This window comes from Pseudopipra pipra, chromosome 3 (assembly GCF_036250125.1).
Source record: "Pseudopipra pipra isolate bDixPip1 chromosome 3, bDixPip1.hap1, whole genome shotgun sequence".
In the NCBI taxonomy this organism is placed as follows: domain Eukaryota; kingdom Metazoa; phylum Chordata; class Aves; order Passeriformes; family Pipridae; genus Pseudopipra; species Pseudopipra pipra.
The window spans coordinates 113,593,375-113,613,449 of NC_087551.1; the positions used below are offsets into that span (position 1 = coordinate 113,593,375).

General features: G+C 49.8%; 2 protein-coding genes and 1 long non-coding RNA gene across 4 annotated transcripts; all 3 read right to left on the reverse strand.

Annotated features, from left to right (window-relative positions):
* Positions 1 to 1,725: 1,725 nt before the first annotated feature.
* LOC135412237 (uncharacterized) lies at positions 1,726 to 7,954 on the reverse strand. 2 transcript variants are annotated; one of them, XR_010429541.1, is made up of 4 exons: positions 7,865 to 7,954; positions 7,173 to 7,262; positions 6,264 to 6,378; positions 5,508 to 5,728 (listed from the first exon to the last, which is right to left on the reverse strand). It is a non-coding gene; the product is annotated as an uncharacterized LOC135412237 (long non-coding RNA). The 2 variants fall into 2 exon arrangements; XR_010429542.1 differs by lacking the exons at positions 5,508 to 5,728; positions 6,264 to 6,378 and adding an exon at positions 1,726 to 1,801.
* Positions 7,955 to 14,051: 6,097 nt separating this feature from the next.
* Positions 14,052 to 15,080, reverse strand: LOC135412235 (ostricacin-2-like). Its single transcript, XM_064650801.1, has 3 exons — positions 14,964 to 15,080; positions 14,554 to 14,640; positions 14,052 to 14,182 (listed from the first exon to the last, which is right to left on the reverse strand). The coding sequence occupies exons 2-3, from the start codon at positions 14,609 to 14,611 to the stop codon at positions 14,052 to 14,054; spliced, it is 189 nt and encodes a 62-aa protein (XP_064506871.1). The 5' UTR covers positions 14,612 to 14,640; positions 14,964 to 15,080.
* A 1,491-nt stretch (positions 15,081 to 16,571) lies between these two features.
* LOC135410661 (antimicrobial peptide THP2-like) lies at positions 16,572 to 20,075 on the reverse strand. The gene is made up of 4 exons (XM_064647374.1): positions 19,891 to 20,075; positions 18,359 to 18,431; positions 17,618 to 17,738; positions 16,572 to 16,804 (listed from the first exon to the last, which is right to left on the reverse strand). The coding sequence occupies exons 2-4, from the start codon at positions 18,414 to 18,416 to the stop codon at positions 16,756 to 16,758; spliced, it is 228 nt and encodes a 75-aa protein (XP_064503444.1). The 5' UTR covers positions 18,417 to 18,431; positions 19,891 to 20,075; the 3' UTR covers positions 16,572 to 16,755.

Sequence of the window (20,075 nt, forward strand, 5' to 3'; positions counted from 1 at the left end):
CTAAAACAGCCTGGTTTTATACCCCTCCTGGTGGGTGGAACATGCCCTTATTGCTGTTGACACAACTGCCCTTGGCCAACCAGGCAGTGCCCCATCAGTGTGGGAGTGCTGGGGCTGCCCCTCGTCCCTCCCTGCTGCAGTGGCAGAGGCTGAGGGGCCTCCTGGGGATGTTACAATATCACCATTATCCTCCTGCAACACATCCTGTGACACACAAGCTGGGCAGGAGCTGCCTGGAATGGAGGAAGAGCTTTGCTCTGCAGAGGTGAAGGGTGCTCGTGGTGACCACTCAGGGTCAGTGACAGGAGAGGAGAGCACAGGGAGAGGAAAGGCCGTGGCAGAAAGGGCTGATCTGAAAGTCCCTCAGTAAACTCTCCATTTCTGGAAAGCAATGGCAGTGGAAGCTTTTTTCAGATTGGTCCCTTCTCCCAGGGAACAAGTGACAGGAGCAGAGGAAATGGCCTCAATTGCACTGGGGAGGTTTAGTTCAGGCCTTAGGAACAATTTCTTCACCAAAAGTGTGGTCAGGAACTGGCGCAGCTGTCCAGAGTATTGTGGAGTCCCCATCCCCAGAAGGATTCATAACCATGTAGATATGGAACTGGTGACATGATTTAGTGGTGCCGTGGTTGTCAGGGACAAGGGACACCTGTGACTGGCAGGACCAGGACACAGGTCTCACTTCTCACAGGGAACATCTGCAGAGCTGCTCCATCACTCCCACAACAAACATCCTGCACCAACAGGCACTGACAGGCTCTGTGTCCCCACTCACTGACAGGCAGGAGCATTCCCAGGGACACACACACTGGTCAGCCCCAGCATCCCCAGCTGCTTCTCCTCACACCAAGCCACCTTTGCCACCCCCACAGCCAGCAGGCACAGCACAGCCTCCATGCCAAGGACACGCACACACGGCCCAGCCCTGCAATGCCAAACTGCTCATCTTTATTCAAGCTGGGAAAAGCAGCCTCTGCCCCACAGACCCCACAGCTGGGACGAGATGTCTCCAGCCCAGCAGCACCCAGCAGGAGCAGCTGCCACTGCTGCTGTGCCAGCAGCTGGGCATGGCAGAGGCAGGGAGGGGAAAGAACATCAGGAGATGGTTCCAGGAGCCAGAAGTGAGGGGAACATCCCGCTGGGACATTTCAGGGTCTCAACCCCAGGTGCTGTACAAAGAAAGCAGAGAAGCACATCAGCTCCTGTGACTTTCCCTTCCACTCTCACCCACCTCCCCCGCAAGCACCATCCAGTCTGTGGTGCAGGAGACTCAGGCTCAGCACAAGTGAGGTCCAGTCCTTTGTGCAGACAGTTTGGACCTGGGTTATCTTAGTGCTGGCAGCCCTGACTTCAAGTCTGTGCAGATGCAGCAAAACCTGGATCATGTCCTCAGTGCCTCCCAAGGACAGTAAATACTTCACTCTTTGGTGTCTTGGGTGAGTCCTCTGCAAAGCCTGAATGAGCCTCCTGGCACTGGAGGAGAGTTGGGAGGCACTGGCTGACCTGGGCTCCTGTAGCCCCACTCCAGCCTGGCCTAAACCCACAAGGGCTTTTGTCTTCCTTCTTGGGCCTCTCCCACTAACCGCAAGTGCAGTAGATTATTTAGCAGGCATTAGCTAGAGATAACTTTGTAACAAGGCTTTCTGTGGAAAAAGGAGAACTACCTTTGTGAACCAGGGATCTCTTACTTACCTTTTGCAACATACTCTAAATGTTGAGCATCTTCCAACCGGTTTTGTACCGTAGGGGCATTTCCCAAATCTGCAGTCTCCCCCATGTATTTTGCATTTGAATGTGCTTCCTGTTTCCATGAGGCAAGACACACACAGAACAATTAAAGCAACAGTCTGGGAGAGCTGTACATGTTTGCAGAAAGGCTGACACTCCCTGTGCATCTCAGGCCAATAGTTGTGCTCAGCTCCAACCTCCCCACAGATACAGCTTCAAGAGCAACATGTCTCACCTAGAAGGTTTCTTTCCCCATAAATTGGTGCACACAAGAGCAGAGAGTGGGAAGGACCAGCATGAGGTCAAGGAAGAGTCTTGCTGGCTGCCCAGCTGCATTGCCAACACTGCCTGCCCCAGCACAGCTGGAAAGCAGGGGACTCCTCCCATCCCACATGCCTGTCCTGGCTGTGCCATGATTGGTGTGACCTCTGAGGGAAAGTCCTTGCCCAGCCCTTGCAGGGATCATGCCTTGGGCTAATGATGTTTTGGGACACTCAGTTGATGCAGCACTAGATGAGAAGGGCCCAAATGCTTTGTGTCCCATGGAGACCCACCAATCCAAACAGTCCTGGGGCTCTCCCCATCCCTCTACAGGGCAAGAGAGAATCCAGGGACACTGAAAAAGGAACATCTGTGTGTAGAGTTGGAGCTTGAAACCAAACCCATTCCTGACCTACAGAATAAGCCAAGCTTCTGTGTTCAAGAATACTCTCAATACCAAGTCTGTGTCCTGTTGGAAGACCACTGGAGAAACACTTTCTCATCAATGCCCCCTGACATTTGCATCACTCCCACTAACATTGTAACTTTCAGGGAAATGAAAACTCCAATGATGGAGGATCACATGTTACCCTGATTCCTCTTTTTCCCTCTCACCTGCAGCACCCTGGAGCAGCAGGAGGAGCAAGGGGAAGAGCAGGTACAGGATCTTCATGGCTGATCCACCACTCCCACGTCTTCACAGGGCTGCAAAGGGAACACCAAGGCAATGAGGACATGGAGAACCCCAGGGGGTGCAGAAGCCTGGGCACTGGGGTTCCCCAAACTGCAGTTTGATCTTTCCTCTACCTTTCTCTTAAGAACCATTCTGAGGTCTGTGACAGCCTGAACATCTTGGGAGTGTTTTGTGATGTCTCGATTTCTGGGAAATCCATTATCTAAGATGATCCTTTTCCAATAACTTTCTCTAAAATCTTCCACAAACATTCTCAGGAGAACAGACTGCACACCTGACTCCAGTTGTTACCAATTCCATCCAAAGAAAGTCTCCATTTGCCCACAAAGAGGATCTCGGGTCCCTCCTGCAGTATCCAGGCACATTACCAGTCTATCCTCTCCTTAGGAAAGCTTAGATTCACCTCCCACATGTTCTCATCTCTTAGACGCATATGAAGGGTTTTATTCTCTTTCCCAGACGTCTCCGATGGCCTAAGAGCACACCTGGATACTTCCAGCTCTTTGTCCTTTAGGTGAGTCTGTGCAGATGGGTTTTGAGCTGAGAACCTGAATGGGCAGCTTTCCAGAAAGAGACCCCACAGTCACCTACCTGATGAAGATCTTGGTGTTCAGGCAGCAGCAAATCCAACAGGAATCACTTGGCTCCAGATGCCCTTGGGGTCAGGGAATGCTGCTTTGCCCAAAACAGCCTGGTTTTATACCCCTCCTGGTGGGTGGGACATGCCCTTATTGCTGCTGACACAACTGCCCTTGGCCAACCAGGCAGTGCCCCATCAGTGTGGGGGTGCTGGGGCTGCCCCTCGTCCCTCCCTGCTGCAGTGGCAGAGGCTGAGGTGCCTCCTGGGGCTGTTGCAATGTCACCGTTATCCTCCTGCAACACGTCTTGTGACACCCCCTGCACAGCAGCACATGGGCTGAGGGGCCTGGCATGACCTGCTTGGAATTTGCAGCAGCAACCAGCCTCAAATAGTCAATAAGACTTCTCTCCTTGACTCCTCCAACTTGACAAAATAATGAGGAAGCATAGGATGTGAAAGAGGGCTTTTATCTTTGCTTTTATTTAAAGTTTCCTCTGACGTTTTGGAAATAGTATATTGGTTACTGTGTGCATTTATCAGTTGATGTTCAGATCCATGCATAGGGCAAGGAGGGTCCATTTAGATTAGATATAAGGAAGAAATTTTTTTGCACCGAGGGTGGGGAAAGATTGACACAGGTTGCCCAGAGAGGTGGTGGATGACCCATCCCTGGCAACATGCAAGGTCAGGTTGCATGGGACTCTGAGCAACCTGGTCTAGTTGAAAATGTCCCTTCTCATTGCTTGTACTAGACGACCTTTAAAGGTCTCTTCCAAGCTAATCTATGATTTTTTGATTCTGTGATCAGCATCTCCAGTTCACTCCTTCCATGGAAGTCATGTCATATCATGGGTAACAAAAATATCATTTATCCATTATCTGTCTCCTTTTCTTGCTGTTTCTCCTCCATCACTACTATATTAAGCTCATGGATGACTCGCCACAACCCCATCAGTCTTGTTGAAGAACAGCAGAACAGCTTTGAGCTGCTGAGATAAATGATATTCATGGTGACTGTTAAATGTTCAATTAAAGGATACACGAATGAAACTGAAGGGAATTATCCTAAAAAGTCAGTGGGAACCTGCTGTGCTGGACCTGGACAGCAGGGTGGGATCTTGATGGTGGGTGTGAGGAAAGAGCCCAACTGATGTGGACACAGAGTTTGATGTCACAGGAGACCGGACTACTCCAAATCCAGCAGGGACCCTCATCTTAAGGACTTGTGATGTTGAGATGTCCTAGGAGCAGATGAAAGCATCAGGCCCATGGCTCTGGGAAGGGCTGCCCAGCCAGCAGGGAAGCAGAAGGTGTGGAAGTGAGGGATGGAGTGCTGCGGGTGATCTGTCTCCTTGGGATGGAAGGGATTGAGTGAAATGGTTGGGATCCCCAGTTGCTGCCATACCCTTGTGTGCAGGGGCACACCCGTGGGTGTGACTGCACAGGGCAGGGGTCTGCACTCACAGGAAGGCCAAGGTCACTGGTTGTTGGGAGAGAATGGTGATGTAATCCCTGTTTGCCTGAGGCAGGCGGAGAGGACAACCCAGATTACGCTTCTGGACTTTTCCAGGCTGGGGTCCAAGGGATCCTTTGGAGAGGTCACCTAGTGGAAGACCTGCTTCCATGCAAGGCATGAAAAGGTTTTCTGTGGGCTGGCTGCAGGATCAGGCTCCTCCAGGGGGGCTGTGGAAGGGAGAGGAGCTGTGGAGCTGGTAGGGGGGTTGGTGCCTTGGGGCTGGAATCAGGAGGGAGCTGAGTGGGGACTGTGCTGCAGCACTGAGCCCCACTGCAGATGGGGGAGGAGGTCTCAGCCCATGATATGCTGGGAACTCTGAGACATCTGGGGTGGATTCGGTGGGCAGTCCTGGCTATACCCACCAAAGGAACACAACACCCAGCACAGCCCTGTGCATAAAGCCCTGGTTGTCAGGGACAAGAGACCCCCATAACCAGCAGGACCAAGAGAGGGCTCCTGCTCCCCCAGATGGGGCAACCCCAGAGCAACTTTATCACAACACCACCAAACACCCAGCGCTAACAGGCACTGACAGGCTCTATGTCCCCACTCCACTGCCAGTCACGAGCATCCCCAGGGACACACACACTGGTCAGCCCCAGCATCCCCAGCTGCTTCTCCTCACACCAAGCCACCTTTGCCACCCCCACAGCCAGCAGGCACAGCACAGCCTCCATGCCAAGGACACGCACACACGGCCCAGCCCTGCAATGCCAAACTGCTCATCTTTATTCAAGCTGGGAAAAGCAGCCTCTGCCCCACAGACCCCACAGCTGGGACGAGATGTCTCCAGCCCAGCAACACCCAGCAGGAGCAGCTGCCACTGCTGCTGTGCCAGCAGCTGGGCATGGCAGAGGCAGGGAAGGGAAAGGACATCGGGAGATGGTTCCAGGAGCCAGAAGTGAGGGGAACATCCTGCTTGGACATTTCAGGGTTTCAATGCCACATACTGTACAAAGAAAGCAGAGAGGTATGTCAGCTCTTGTAACTTTTCCTCCCACTGTCTCCCACCTCCCCCAAAAGGACCATCCAGTCTGTGGTGCAGGAGACTCAGGCTCAGCACAGGTGAGGCCCAGTCCTTCATGCAGACAGTTTCGATCAGGGTTATCTTAGTGGGGACAGCCCTGACTCCAAGTCTGTGCAGATGCAGCAAAACCTGGATCATGTCCTCTCAGGTCCTTGGGTGCTGCCCAAAGACCACAAACTTTTCACTCTTTGTTGGCTTGGGTGAGTCCTGTGCAAAGCCTGAATGAGCCTCCTGGCACTGGAGGAGAGTGGGGAGGCACTGCCTGACCTGGGGCTCCTGCAGCCCCACTCCAGCCTGGCCCAAACCCAAAAGGGCTTTTACCTTCTTTCTTGGGCCTCTCCCACTAACCGCAAGTGCAGGTAATTATTTAGCAGGCATTAGCTAGAGATAACTTTGTAACAAAGCTTTCTGTGGGAAAAGGAGAACTACCTCTGTGAACCAGGGATCTCTTACTTACCTTTTGCAACATACTCTAAATGTTGAGCATCTTCCAATTGGTTTTGTACCATAGGCACATATCGCAAATCTGCAGTCACCCCCGCTTAGTAGGCACTTGAATTCGCTTTGTGTTTCTGTGGGGAAAGATACACAGAGAACAATTAAATCAAAAGTCTGGGAGAGCTCTGTAGCTTTGCAGAAAGGCTGACACTGCCCCTGCATTTCAGGCCAGTAGTTATCCTCAGCTCCAACCTTCCCACAGATACAACTTCAAGAGCAACATGTCTCACCTAGAAGGACTCTTTCCCCATAAATTGGTGCACACAAGAGAAGAGAGTGGGAAGGACCAGCATGAGGTCGAAGAAGAGCCTTGCTGGCTGCCCAGCTGCATTGCCAACACTGCCTGCCCCAGCACAGCTGGAAAGCAGGGGACTCCTCCCATCCCACATGCCTGTCCTGGCTGTGCCATGATTGGTGTGACCTCTGAGGGAAAGTCCTTGCCCAGCCCTTGCAGGGATCAAGCCTTGGGCTAATGAGGTTTTGGGACACTCAGTATATGCAGTACTAGATGAGAAAGGACAGTGCTGTGTCCCATGGAGACCCACCAACCTAAACAGTCCTGGGGCTCTTTCCCACCTCTGTATGGGGCAAGAGAGCATGCAGAGACACTGAAAAAGGAACATCTGGGTGCAGAGTTGGAGCTTGAAACCAAACCCCTTCTTTACCCACAGAAGAAGCCAGGCTTGTATTTCCAGGGGCTCCACACACCCCACATCAATGTCTGTTAGAAATTCACTTGAAAAACTCCATTTTCCTCAATCCCCCCTAACATTTCATGCTTCCAAGGAACTTGGTTACTTCTCAGGACATGGAAAATTCCAGTTATGGGGGCCAAGACCTTCCTCCAAATCCCCTCTTTCTCTCTCACCTGCAGCAACCTGGACCAGCAGGAGGAGCAAGGGGAAGAGCAGGTACAGGATCTTCATGGCTGATCCACCACTCCCACGTCTTCGCAGGGCTGCAGAGGGCACAACAAGGCAATGAGGACATGGAGGACCTCAGGGGATGCAAAGCCTGGGCACTGGGGTTCCCCAAACTACAGAGGGGCTGCCTCCAAACACAGCCCATGATCTTTCCTCTACCTTTCTCTTAAGAACAATTCTGAGGTCTGTGACACCCTGAACATCTTGGGAGTGTTTTGTGATGTCTCGATTTCTGGGAAATCCATTATCTAAGATGATCCTTTTCCAATAACTTTCTCTAAAATCTTGCACACACCTTCCCCAGAGAACAGACTGCACACCTGACCCCAGTTCTTGCCCATTCCATCCAAAGAAAGTCTCCATTTGCCCACAAAGAAGATCTCGGGTCCCTCCTGCAGCATGAAGATACATTTCCAGTCTATCCTCTCCTTAGGAAATCTTAGATTCACCTCCCACATGTTCTCAGCTCTTAGACTTATATGAAGGCTTTTATTCTCTTTCCCAGACATCTCCGATGGCCTAAGAGCACACCTGGATACTTCCAGCTCTTTGTCCGCTGGGTGAATCTGTGCAGATGGGCTTTGAGCTGAGCACCTGAATAGGGAGGTTTCCAGAAAGAGACCCAACAGTCACTTACCTGGTGAAGGTCTTGGTGTTCAAGCAGCAGCAAATCCAACAGCAATCGTTCGGCTCCAGATGCCCTTGGGAACAGGGAATGCTACTTTGCCTAAAACAGCCTGGTTTTATACCCCTCCTGGTGGGTGGAACATGCCCTTATTGCTGTTGACACAACTGCCCTTGGCCAACCAGGCAGTGCCCCATCAGTGTGGGGGTGCTGGGGCTGCCCCTCATCCCTCCCTGCTGCAGTGGCAGAGGCTGAGGGGCCTCCTGGGGATGTTACAATATCACCATTATCCTCCTGCAACACATCCTGTGACACACAAGCTGGGCAGGAGCTGCCTGGAATGGAGGAAGAGCTTTGCTCTGCAGAGGTGAAGGGTGCTCGTGGTGACCACTCAGGGTCAGTGACAGGAGAGGAGAGCACAGGGAGAGGAAAGGCCGTGGCAGAAAGGGCTGATCTGAATATCCCTCAGTAAACTCTCCATTTCTGGAAAGCAATGGCAGTGGAAGCTTTTTTCAGATTGGTCCCTTCTCCCAGGGAACAAGTGACAGGAGCAGAGGAAATGGCCTCAATTACACCTGGGAGGTTTAGTTCAGGCATTAGGAACAATTTCTTCACCAAAAGTCTGGTCAGGAACTGGCGCAGCTGTCCAGAGTATTGTGGAGTCCCCATCCCCAGAAGGATTCATAACCATGTAGATATGGAACTGGTGACATGGTTTAGTCATACTGTGCTTGTCAGGGACAAGGGACACCTGTGACTGGCAGGACCAGGACACAGGTCTCACTTCTCACAGGGAGCATCTGCAGAGCTGCTCCATCACTCCCACAACAAACATCCTGCACCAACAGGCACTGACAGGCTCTGTGTCCCCACTCACTGACAGGCAGGAGCATCCCCAGGGACACCCAGACACTGGGGACCCCCAACATCCCCAGCTGCTTCTCCTCACACCAAGCCACCTTTGCCACCCCCACAGCCAGCAGGCACAGCACAGCCTCCATGCCAAGGACACGCACACACGGCCCAGCCCTGCAATGCCAAACTGCTCATCTTTATTCAAGCTGGGAAAAGCAGCCTCTGCCCCACAGACCCCACAGCTGGGACGAGATGTCTCCAGCCCAGCAGCACCCAGCAGGAGCAGCTGCCACTGCTGCTGTGCCAGCAGCTGGGCATGGCAGAGGCAGGGAGGGGAAAGGACATCGGGAGATGGTTCCAGGAGCCAGAAGTGAGGGGAACATCCCGCTGGGACATTTCAGGGTCTCAACCCCAGGTGCTGTACAAAGAAAGCAGAGAAGCACGTCAGCTCCTGTAACTTTCCCTTCCACTCTCACCCACCTCCCCCGCAAGCACCATCCAGTCTGTGGTGCAGGAGACTCAGGCTCAGCACAAGTGAGGTCCAGTCCTTTGTGCAGACAGTTTGGACCTGGGTTATCTTAGTGCTGGCAGCCCTGACTTCAAGTCTGTGCAGATGCAGCAAAACCTGGATCATGTCCTCAGTGCCTCCCAAGGACAGTAAATACTTCACTCTTTGGTGTCTTGGGTGAGTCCTCTGCAAAGCCTGAATGAGCCTCCTGGCACTGGAGGAGAGTTGGGAGGCACTGGCTGACCTGGAGCTCCTGCAGCACCACTCCAGCCTGGCCTAAACCCACAAGGGCTTTTGTCTTCCTTCTTGGGCCTCTCCCACTAACCGCAAGTGCAGTAGATTATTTAGCAGGCATTAGCTAGAGATAACTTTGTAACAAGGCTTTCTGTGGAAAAAGGAGAACTACCTTTGTGAACCAGGGATCTCTTACTTACCTTTTGCAACATACTCTAAATGTTGAGCATCTTCCAACCGGTTTTGTACCGTAGGGGCATTTCCCAAATCTGCAGTCTCCCCCATGTATTTTGCATTTGAATGTGCTTCCTGTTTCCATGAGGCAAGACACACACAGAACAATTAAAGCAACAGTCTGGGAGAGCTGTACATGTTTGCAGAAAGGCTGACACTCCCTCTGCATCTCAGGCCAATAGTTGTGCTCAGCTCCAACCTCCCCACAGATACAGCTTCAAGAGCAACATGTCTCACCTAGAAGGTTTCTTTCCCCATAAATTGGTGCACACAAGAGCAGAGAGTGGGAAGGACCAGTATGAGGTCAAGGAAGAGTCTTGCTGGCTGCCCAGCTGCATTGCCAACACTGCCTGCCCCAGCACAGCTGGAAAGCAGGGGACTCCTCCCATCCCACATGCCTGTCCTGGCTGTGCCATGATTGGTGTGACCTCTGAGGGAAAGTCCTTGCCCAGCCCTTGCAGGGATCATGCCTTGGGCTAATGATGTTTTGGGACACTCAGTTGATGCAGCACTAGATGAGAAGGGCCCAAATGCTTTGTGTCCCATGGAGACCCACCAATCCAAACAGTCCTGGGGCTCTCCCCATCCCTCTACAGGGCAAGAGAGAATCCAGGGACACTGAAAAAGGAACATCTGTGTGTAGAGTTGGAGCTTGAAACCAAACCCATTCCTGACCTACAGAATAAGCCAAGCTTCTGTGCTCAAGAATACTCTCAATACCAAGTCTGTGTCCTGTTGGAAGACCACTGGAGAAACACTTTCTCATCAATGCCCCCTGACATTTGTATCACTCCCACTAACATTGTAACTTTCAGGGAAATGAAAACTCCAATGATGGAGGATCACATGTTACCCTGATTCCTCTTTTTCCCTCTCACCTGCAGCACCCTGGAGCAGCAGGAGGAGCAAGGGGAAGAGCAGGTACAGGATCTTCATGGCTGATCCACCACTCCCACGTCTTCACAGGGCTGCAAAGGGAACACCAAGGCAATGAGGACATGGAGAACCCCAGGGGGTGCAGAAGCCTGGGCACTGGGGTTCCCCAAACTGCAGTTTGATCTTTCCTCTACCTTTCTCTTAAGAACCATTCTGAGGTCTGTGACAGCCTGAACATCTTGGGAGTGTTTTGTGATGTCTCGATTTCTGGGAAATCCATTATCTAAGATGATCCTTTTCCAATAACTTTCTCTAAAATCTTCCACAAACATTCTCAGGAGAACAGACTGCACACCTGACTCCAGTTGTTACCAATTCCATCCAAAGAAAGTCTCCATTTGCCCACAAAGAGGATCTCGGGTCCCTCCTGCAGTATCCAGGCACATTACCAGTCTATCCTCTCCTTAGGAAAGCTTAGATTCACCTCCCACATGTTCTCATCTCTTAGACGCATATGAAGGGTTTTATTCTCTTTCCCAGACGTCTCCGATGGCCTAAGAGCACACCTGGATACTTCCAGCTCTTTGTCCTTTAGGTGAGTCTGTGCAGATGGGTTTTGAGCTGAGAACCTGAATGGGCAGCTTTCCAGAAAGAGACCCCACAGTCACCTACCTGATGAAGATCTTGGTGTTCAGGCAGCAGCAAATCCAACAGGAATCACTTGGCTCCAGATGCCCTTGGGGTCAGGGAATGCTGCTTTGCCCAAAACAGCCTGGTTCCCTCCCTGCTGCAGTGGCAGAGGCTGAGGTGCCTCCTGGGGCTGTTGCAATGTCACCGTTATCCTCCTGCAACACGTCTTGTGACACCCCCTGCACAGCAGCACATGGGCTGAGGGGCCTGGCATGACCTGCTTGGAATTTGCAGCAGCAACCAGCCTCAAATAGTCAATAAGACTTCTCTCCTTGACTCCTCCAACTTGACAAAATAACGAGGAAGCATAGGATGTGAAAGAGGGCTTTTATCTTTGCTTTTATTTAAAGTTTCCTCTGACGTTTTGGAAATAGTATATTGGTTACTGTGTGCATTTATCAGTTGATGTTCAGATCCATGCATAGGGCAAGGAGGGTCCATTTAGATTAGATATAAGGAAGAAATTTTTTTGCACCGAGGGTGGGGAAAGATTGACACAGATTGCCCAGAGAGGTGGTGGATGACCCATCCCTGGCAACATGCAAGGTCAGGTTGGATGGGACTCTGAGCAACCTGGTCTAGTTGAAAATGTCCCTTCTCATTGCTTGTACTAGACGACCTTTAAAGGTCTCTCCCAAGCTAAACTATGATTTTTTGATTCTGTGATCAGCATCTCCAGTTCACTCCTTCCATGGAAGTCATGTCATATCATGGGTAACAAAAATATCATTTATCCATTATCTGTCTCCTTTTCTTGCTGTTTCTCCTCCATCACTACTATATTAAGCTCATGGATGACTCGCCACAACCCCATCAGTCTTGTTGAAGAACAGCAGAACAGCTTTGAGCTGCTGAGATAAATGATATTCATGGTGACTCCTAAATGTTCAATTAAAGGATACACGAATGAAACTGAAGGGAATTATCCTAAAAAGTCAGTGGGAACCTGCTGTGCTGGACCTGGACAGCAGGGTGGGATCTTGATGGTGGGTGTGAGGAAAGAGCCCAACTGATGTGGACACAGAGTTTGATGTCACGGGAGACCGGACTACTCCAAATCCAGCAGGGACCCTCATCTTAAGGACTTGTGATGTTGAGATGTCCTAGGAGCAGATGAAAGCATCAGCCCCATGGCTCTGGGAAGGGCTGCCCAGCCAGCAGGGAGGCAGAAGGTGTGGAAGTGAGGGATGGAGTGCTGCGGGTGATCTGTCTCCTTGGGATGGAAGGGATTGAGTGAAATGGTTGGGATCCCCAGTTGCTGCCATACCCTTGTGTGCAGGGGCACACCCGTGGGTGTGACTGCACAGGGCAGGGGTCTGCACTCACAGGAAGGCCGAGGTCACTGGTTGTTGGGAGAGAATGGTGATGTAATCCCTGTTTGCCTGAGGCAGGCCGAGAGGACAACCCAGATTACGCTTCTGGACTTTTCCAGGCTGGGGTCCAAGGGATCCTTTGGAGAGGTCACCTAGTGGAAGACCTGCTTCCATGCAAGGCATGAAAAGGTTTTCTGTGGGCTGGCTGCAGGATCAGGCTCCTCCAGGGGGGCTGTGGAAGGGAGAGGAGCTGTGGAGCTGGTAGGGGGGTTGGTGCCTTGGGGCTGGAATCAGGAGGGAGCTGAGTGGGGACTGTGCTGCAGCACTGAGCCCCACTGCAGATGGAGGAGGAGGTCCCAGCCCACGATATGCTGGGAACTCTGAGACATCTGGGGTGGATTCAGTGGGCAGTCCTGGCTATACCCACCAAAGGAACACAACACCCAGCACAGCCCTGTGCATAAAGCCCTGGCTGTCAGGGACAAGAGACCCCCATAGCCAGCAGGACCAAGAGAGGGCTCCTGCTCCCCCAGATGGGGCAACCCCAGAGCAACTTTATCACAACACCACCAAACACCCTGCACCAACAGGCACTGACAGGCTCTGTGTCCCCACTCCACTGCCAGGCTGGAGCATCCCCAGGGACACACACACTGGTCAGCCCCAGCATCCCCAGCTGCTTCTCCTCACACCAAGCCACCTTTGCCACCCCCACAGCCAGCAGGCACAGCACAGCCTCCATGCCAAGGACACGCACACACGGCCCAGCCCTGCAATGCCAAACTGCTCATCTTTATTCAAGCCGGGAAAAGCAGCCTCTGCCCCACAGACCCCACAGCTGGGACGAGATGTCTCCAGCCCAGCAGCACCCAGCAGGAGCAGCTGCTGCTGCTGCTGTGCCAGCAGCTGGGCATGGCAGAGGCAGGGAGGGAAAGGACCTCAGGAGATGGTTCCAGGAGCCAGAAGCGAGGGGGACGTCCTGCTTGGACACTTCAGGGTCTCAACCCCAGATTCTGTACATAGAAAACAGAGAAGCATGTCAGCTGTGATAACTTTTCCTCCCACTCTCTCCCACCTTCCCCACAAGGACCATCCAGTCTGTGGTGCAGGAGACTCAGGCTCAGCACAGGTGAGGCCCAGTCCTTTGTGCAGACAGTTGGGACCTGGGTTATCTTAGTGGTGGCAGCCCTGACTCCCAATCTGTGCAGATGCAGCAAAACCTAAATCATGTCCTCAGTGCTGCCCAAGAACAGTAAATGCTTCACTCTTTGGTGGCTTGGATGAGTGCTCTGCAAACCTGAATGAGCTTCCTGGGACTGGAGGAGAGTGGGGAGGCACAGGCTGACCTGAGGCTCCTGCAACCCCAGTCAGGACAGGTCCCTTTCCTCCCCTGGGCTCTGCCTTGGAGCATGTAGAGCACTGAGCCATTAGCTAACCATGGGCACTCAAACAATTTGTGCCATGACAGTACCTTTTGTGATTATAAAACTTACTTTTTGCAGCAATAGAAAAACCTTGAACATTTTCCCTGGATGCCATAGGGGAAAGAGCACTTCAGAAACCCACAGTAGCCGTTTTCTCGTTTGCATTCTTCCTTATTTCCTGGGGCCAGGGAGGATCCTGCACAGTGAAAGAGGTTGAATAAAATGAGTATGGGATAACTGTAAAAAATATGTCTTGTTCCAGAGCAGCTGGCAATGGCTCTGCATCTCAGTCTCCTATGGGCATTTAGCACCAATCCAAACATCTTTACCTCTCCAGGCAGGCTTTATTTTTTCTGCAGCAACATGTGTGCATGTGGGGAAACACAGGGAAAGACCAGTATGAACTACAGGAAGAGCTGTGCTGGGTCCTCATTTGCCCAACTCTTCGTAAGAGACAATCCCTCCCAAATATTATGTATATCTGAGAAATCTGGTTGCTTCTCAGGAACTGGAAAACCCCACAGATGGGGGTTCACACCTCACCCATCTCCCCTCTGTCCCTCTCACCTGCAGCACTGTGGACCAACAGGAGAATGAAGGGGAGAAGCAGGTACAGCATCCGCATGGCTGGTGCCTGCCCTGGGTATCACGGGGCTGCAGAAAGGACACACCAAGAACCAAACCAGGGTCAAGAATTTAGGGCAATCCTTGTACCAGGAGATGCCAAGCTAAAGTCTCACCCAGTGCTGTCCAGTACCTCAGCCAGCCCAAAGCTGGCTGCCCCAAACTTTCTGCATGATCACCCCTGCTTTGCTGAGCTCAGGAAAGTACCTCCCAGCTCAGCTTGGGAGTGTCCATCCCCAACTCCAGACCATTCCCAGAATTCCCAGCAATGACAGTCTCCTACCCAGTGCAGCAGTGAGCCAGGGAAGAGCATGAGGGCAGGGAAGGGTTTTGGTCTCCTGGAAGTCCCCTACCTGATGAAGGAGGTGGTTGAGAGCACACCAAGGCAGCAAAGGGCTGTAACAATTTGACCTGGAGTCACCTGTACACAGAAGAGTCACAACTGAGGAGTATCACTTTGCCCAAAACAACCTGGTTTTACACCATTGCCAGAGGGTGGGACATGCACTTCTTCCTGCTGACACAACTGCCCTTGGCCAACCAGGCAGTGCCCCATCAGTGTGGGGGTGCTGGGGCTGCCCCTCGTCCCTCCCTGCTGCAGTGGCAGAGGCTGAGGGGCCTCCTGGGGCTGTTGCAATGTCATCCTTATCCTTCTGCAACACGTCTTGTGACACCCCCTGCACAGTAGCACATGGGCTGGAAAATCTTTAGGATGGAGACAGTAATTAGTTGGTGCAGACACAGCACCAGTCCAGTCTGAGATGAACTGTCCTTCTTTCATAGAATCATTCTGGAATGGTTTGGTTTGGAAGGGACCTTAAAGATTATCTTGTTCAACCCCCCTTGCCATGCCCCTTCCACTAGACCAGGTTGCTCCAAGCCCTGTCCAACCTGGCCTGGGGATTGGGGCAGCCACAGTTTCGCTGGGCAACCTGTGCCAGGGCCTCACTGCCCTCACAGGGAGCAGAAACATTTCCTTAATGATGTGGTGTGCTGTGGTAAGTAGTCAGCTTAGGGGTGTCTTCCTAGAAACTGAGAGCTGGATTAAGTTACCCAGTGACACAGGATGGAAGCAAATGCCAAGAAACAGAAGCCTGGCATCTCTGCCAAGTGCTGCATACCCAGTTGGAATTTTGGAAGTGGACAGGGTGGCCTCCTTGGACAGAGAAATCTCTACCAGTACAAGCAGAACTACACCTTGTGAACGCACATGTTCTTGGACACCCACACATATTTATCCACAGGGGGATCACAATCACGGAGGCATTTTGCAGAGAGGGTGAGGTCAGCCTTGGCAGGGAGCAGCCACTCTAACCTCAGGTTGTGTCCAGGGGGTTGGAGAGGAGAAGACCCCCTGCTCACACCCTGCAGGGCAGCCCTTCTGATCCATGGGACCTCTTTGTGATATTCCCTTGATGGGGAGCTGGACAGCCACCCTGGGAAACCTGTTTCTCTGTGAGGTCCACAAAGATCTCATTGAGGTTGCCCATGGGATCATCTCAAGTTCTCTTGAGGACAAGGGAGTCCCTCCCTGCCATGTGGTGGGATGGGACATGGAGCAGCACAGCCCCCAGGAAGGAGTGTTACAGTGTGCTGGAGCACAAGGAGGAGGAGCCCCAGGGCCTCCAGAGTGGGGAGTGAGGGGTTTCAACTATTTATGTTTCCCAAGAAAAGGTTTCTGCACAGTAAGAAAAAAAGGATTTTGGCATCAGAACCCACAAAGGGTTCAGATGTTCTTCCCAAAAAGGGAAGCTGTGTTCTTCCAGCCAGCCTAACTCTTGGCACTGTGGGTTAAGGGCTTCAGTCCATGTCTGTCTAGCCCCGGATACCTACATGACTCAGAAAAGGTCCAATTAAGGAGCTGTAGGCACTGTAAATTGTTGCCCTCTGGGGTTTCTGTGTCAAACCCAGGTGGGATCATGACCTCAGCCCATGCAGCAGACACCCTTGTTTCAGTGATATCAATGCAAAGCAACAACAATTTATTTAGAAGGAAGGGGAGCAATGCAGAATACATTTGGATTTACTCTATATCATAAAGCTTTTTTTCATTGGAAGTGAAAGGTATGTGAGGCTTTGCAGCAGGATCCAGTGGTTTTAGCAGTAAGAAGATTCCAAGTAAACTCCTGGATTTAGAAGAAATTTTCAATGCTCTTCAATGTTTGGTTCACTGAAGCGTTGTACCTCCCACGGCCTGCACAAAGAAAAAAAAATATTCTGATTTTCTTTCTGTTTATAGTTCCTCCCTATTTACTCTCAACCCATGTGCATTTTCCTCTTGAGTATAAGTGTTTTCCAAAATATATAATATCATGTGTAGTCATGCTGGGACAGCCCTGTGCACTCACACCTGTGAGTAAGAAATATTTCCCTATTGTCTCAGGAAAAGAAGGGAATTGATATTGGGGTGAATGCCTTCGTTCCTGAGTGAAAATAGAAGGCTATTTTTCACATGATAATTTCTTTTTACAACAGTGTTGTGCTCTTTTTGCACACCCTTAAAGGCACTCAGGCACCTGTGGTCACAGCACAGCAACCCAGTTCTGGAAATACCAAACCCTGATATTTCGCTCTGGCACAGGAGATGGAAAGGGATCAAACAGAGCTGAGACAACACAAGGTTGACCTCTCTGATGGTATTTTTTCCTTCTTGCTGGAGCAGAGCATGGTGCATATCTCAGGAGAAAGAGCACTGTGGAGCTCGACCTACTTGAGTCATAGAACATCTTGAGTTGGAAGAGACCCACAAGGATCCTCCAGTCCAACTCCAGGCCCTCCACAGGACACCCCAATAATCCCAACATGTGCCTGAGAGCTTTGTCCAAAAGCTTCTTGGACAACATGCAACACTTGAGTCAATGTGTAACACTTGACTGTCCTCATGGCATAAGAGCTTTTTTTTCTCCTTTATATTTAATTTAAATTCTCAGTAATTTGGGATTTGGGACACAGAAATAGTATTTGCCAGCTCATACTTCAGATGAGCCTTGGTGAACATGAAACTCACCATTTACAGCAGGAGAGGATCCCAAAGCAACTTCCATGTTCAACCATATGGATGGGGCATTCTCCCCGGTGACAGGTCCCTTTTCTACAGAGAAACATTTCCCTCCGGGGTGAAGACAAACCTGCAACCATAACAAAACATTTCCTGTCCTCTGGCTCTGCAGGGCAGGGCAATGCAGTTGAAGGATTTTCCATCCCTTGAGCTGCCTTTGCCACCAAGTTGCCTTAAGAAGCCCAGATTTGGTCATTTTGAAAGGCCATGTGAGAGGTGAGGTTACAAAGCAGGTCTACACCTTCCAGAGGTGGGATCCTCAGCTCACACTGCATCTAAGTGGATGGCCCTAAAGTCCAGGTGGAGAATGAGACAGACTTCCTGACTCACTGTCAGGACCTTATGGGAAAGGATGACTCAGAGGTTTTATTAATGGCTCCTTCCAGAAACAGTTGGCCAGGCCTCATTTTCATCTGCTTTCTAAAGATCATGGCCACCACAGGCACTATCTCAGGTGTCCTAACACCAGAGCAGTTCACACAATCATTTTAGGAAGACACTTAGAAGTGAAAAATCACTTTTCTTCAGAAGTTATAATTTCTCCGCCTTTGAAAAAGTTTTCAGCACTGAGTTGTTTGATTAATTCCTATTTGGATTCTAGTAATTTTAAACAGGAATTGTTAAAATGTGCTTGGGAATTTTACTTCAGGTGCACAAATACTCCTTTCTTGCATCTCTTTCCCATCTTACCTGGAGAAACCTGGAGTGTCAAGAAGAGGAGAGAAAAGAGCAGATAAAGGATCTTCATGACTGTGGATTCTCCCTGTGTAGGGAAAAGGACCAAGAAAGATGTTTGACAGACAGTCCCTGGGATCTGCAATCTCCTGAACTGTACAAATAATGTGTCAATAAAAATAGCAACTATGTGATCTTTTTCTTCAAGCATTCAAAAATAACCAGTAAGACCCATATGATATCATGATTACTGTGTGGGGCAACACAATTGCTCACAATTCTTTCCCATTTTGAAAACAGACCTTAGCCAGAAAAGAATCATAAAACCCCAGAATGGTTTGGGTTGGAAGGGACCTTAAAGATCACCTCATTCCAACACCCTGCCATGGGCAGGGACACCTTCCACTAGACCAGGTTTCTCCAAACCCAACCAACCTGACCTTGAACACTTCCAGGGTTGTAATCATAAATTTACTTTTAGTTAAATGTTTTATCTAGTAGATAAGCAACAGTAGGCAAAATGAGGTGATTATACAGGCAAAGTTGTAAAGTTCAGAGAAAAAATAGTTCATATTGTAATGTCAAAATTTGTCAAGAAATAACAGCTGAAATAAATAATTTTTGTCACAATCTTCAGTCTTGGTCTACAGGCAGCAGTTCTGGAATGGAAATGTACAACCAAATCAGTTCCCATTTGATAAATAAAATTTGAAATCATGTGATGCCTTCATTGAAAGGGTTAATAGTTTAAAGCATTATCAGGAAACTAGGATAAGATGGCCAAGAAGGGACTCATGGATAAAGAAGTGGCTGTTAATGTTGTATATCTTGGCATTAGGGAATGTTCTCATCTGTCACAAATAATGTTCTCTTCAGGATGGAAGGGAATTGAGACTGTGCTGAAATGTCATATTTCTGCAAACAGAATTCATAGAAGGTGGGCCCAAACTGTTTCAAAATTCATTAGAAAGTTTACACAAATTAGAAGTTTACACAAATGTCTGTATATTTGAAAATATCAGGAAAAACAAGGAGATAAAGTTAATAATTCCAAAAATAAAATAAAGTTCCCAACACAGGCCTAGATTAAACATATAATATATATTATATATTATAGAACATAAATATCTATAATATGAAACTTATTATATATTATGTTAGTGTTAAATAATTATTTTAATATATTTAATATTAAAATATTATGTATATTTAATGGAGAAATATATAGAGATAGATAGATTTCTATTGAAGAGGCCACCAATTTCTCTGGACCACAGACCTCGCTAAAGGAACCTGACCCAGCCAGATGTTTTCCCTATGAATTAGTAAGCAGAATATTTTTATCAAAGTAATCTAGGTATTAGTACATATTTGAACTACTTATTCAACCTGTCCAATTTTCAGAAAACTTATATTTACCTTTTTCATTAACATAGAAATTAAAGTTAGGAATGCAGAGGTTGGGGGTTTTATTTTGGGGTTGGATTGTTGCAGGAAAGACAAAAGTTTACATTGACAAAAAAAGCTAAAAAGAACTGAGATGTTACCAGGTATCAGGTGAGCTCAGAAGACAAAAAAGACCTGCTCTTGGTCCCTTCCCTCCAGAGGATTTGAGCTGTGGGGCTGTGATCCTCTTTTAAAGGATGTTTCTAAAAGGCACTGAAAACTGCTTTCTCTTCTCAGCTATACATTGAACCAATCAAAAACTTACAGGTTTTTTTGGTGGCATCTA

Coding starts and splice junctions, on each gene's coding strand:
- LOC135412235 (XM_064650801.1), bottom strand. CDS start 14,611: ATGCGGATGCTGTACCTGCTTCTCCCCTTCATTCTCCTGTTGGTCCAC. Junction 14,183..14,553: donor GTTGGTCCACAGTGCTGCAG/GTGAGAGGGACA, acceptor TTCACTGTGCAG/GATCCTCCCTGGCCCCAGGA.
- LOC135410661 (XM_064647374.1), bottom strand. CDS start 18,416: ATGAAGATCCTTTATCTGCTCTTTTCTCTCCTCTTCTTGACACTCCAG. Junction 17,739..18,358: donor GACACTCCAGGTTTCTCCAG/GTAAGATGGGAA, acceptor TTATGGTTGCAG/GTTTGTCTTCACCCCGGAGG. Junction 16,805..17,617: donor ATCCTCTCCTGCTGTAAATG/GTGAGTTTCATG, acceptor TTCTTTGTGCAG/GCCGTGGGAGGTACAACGCT.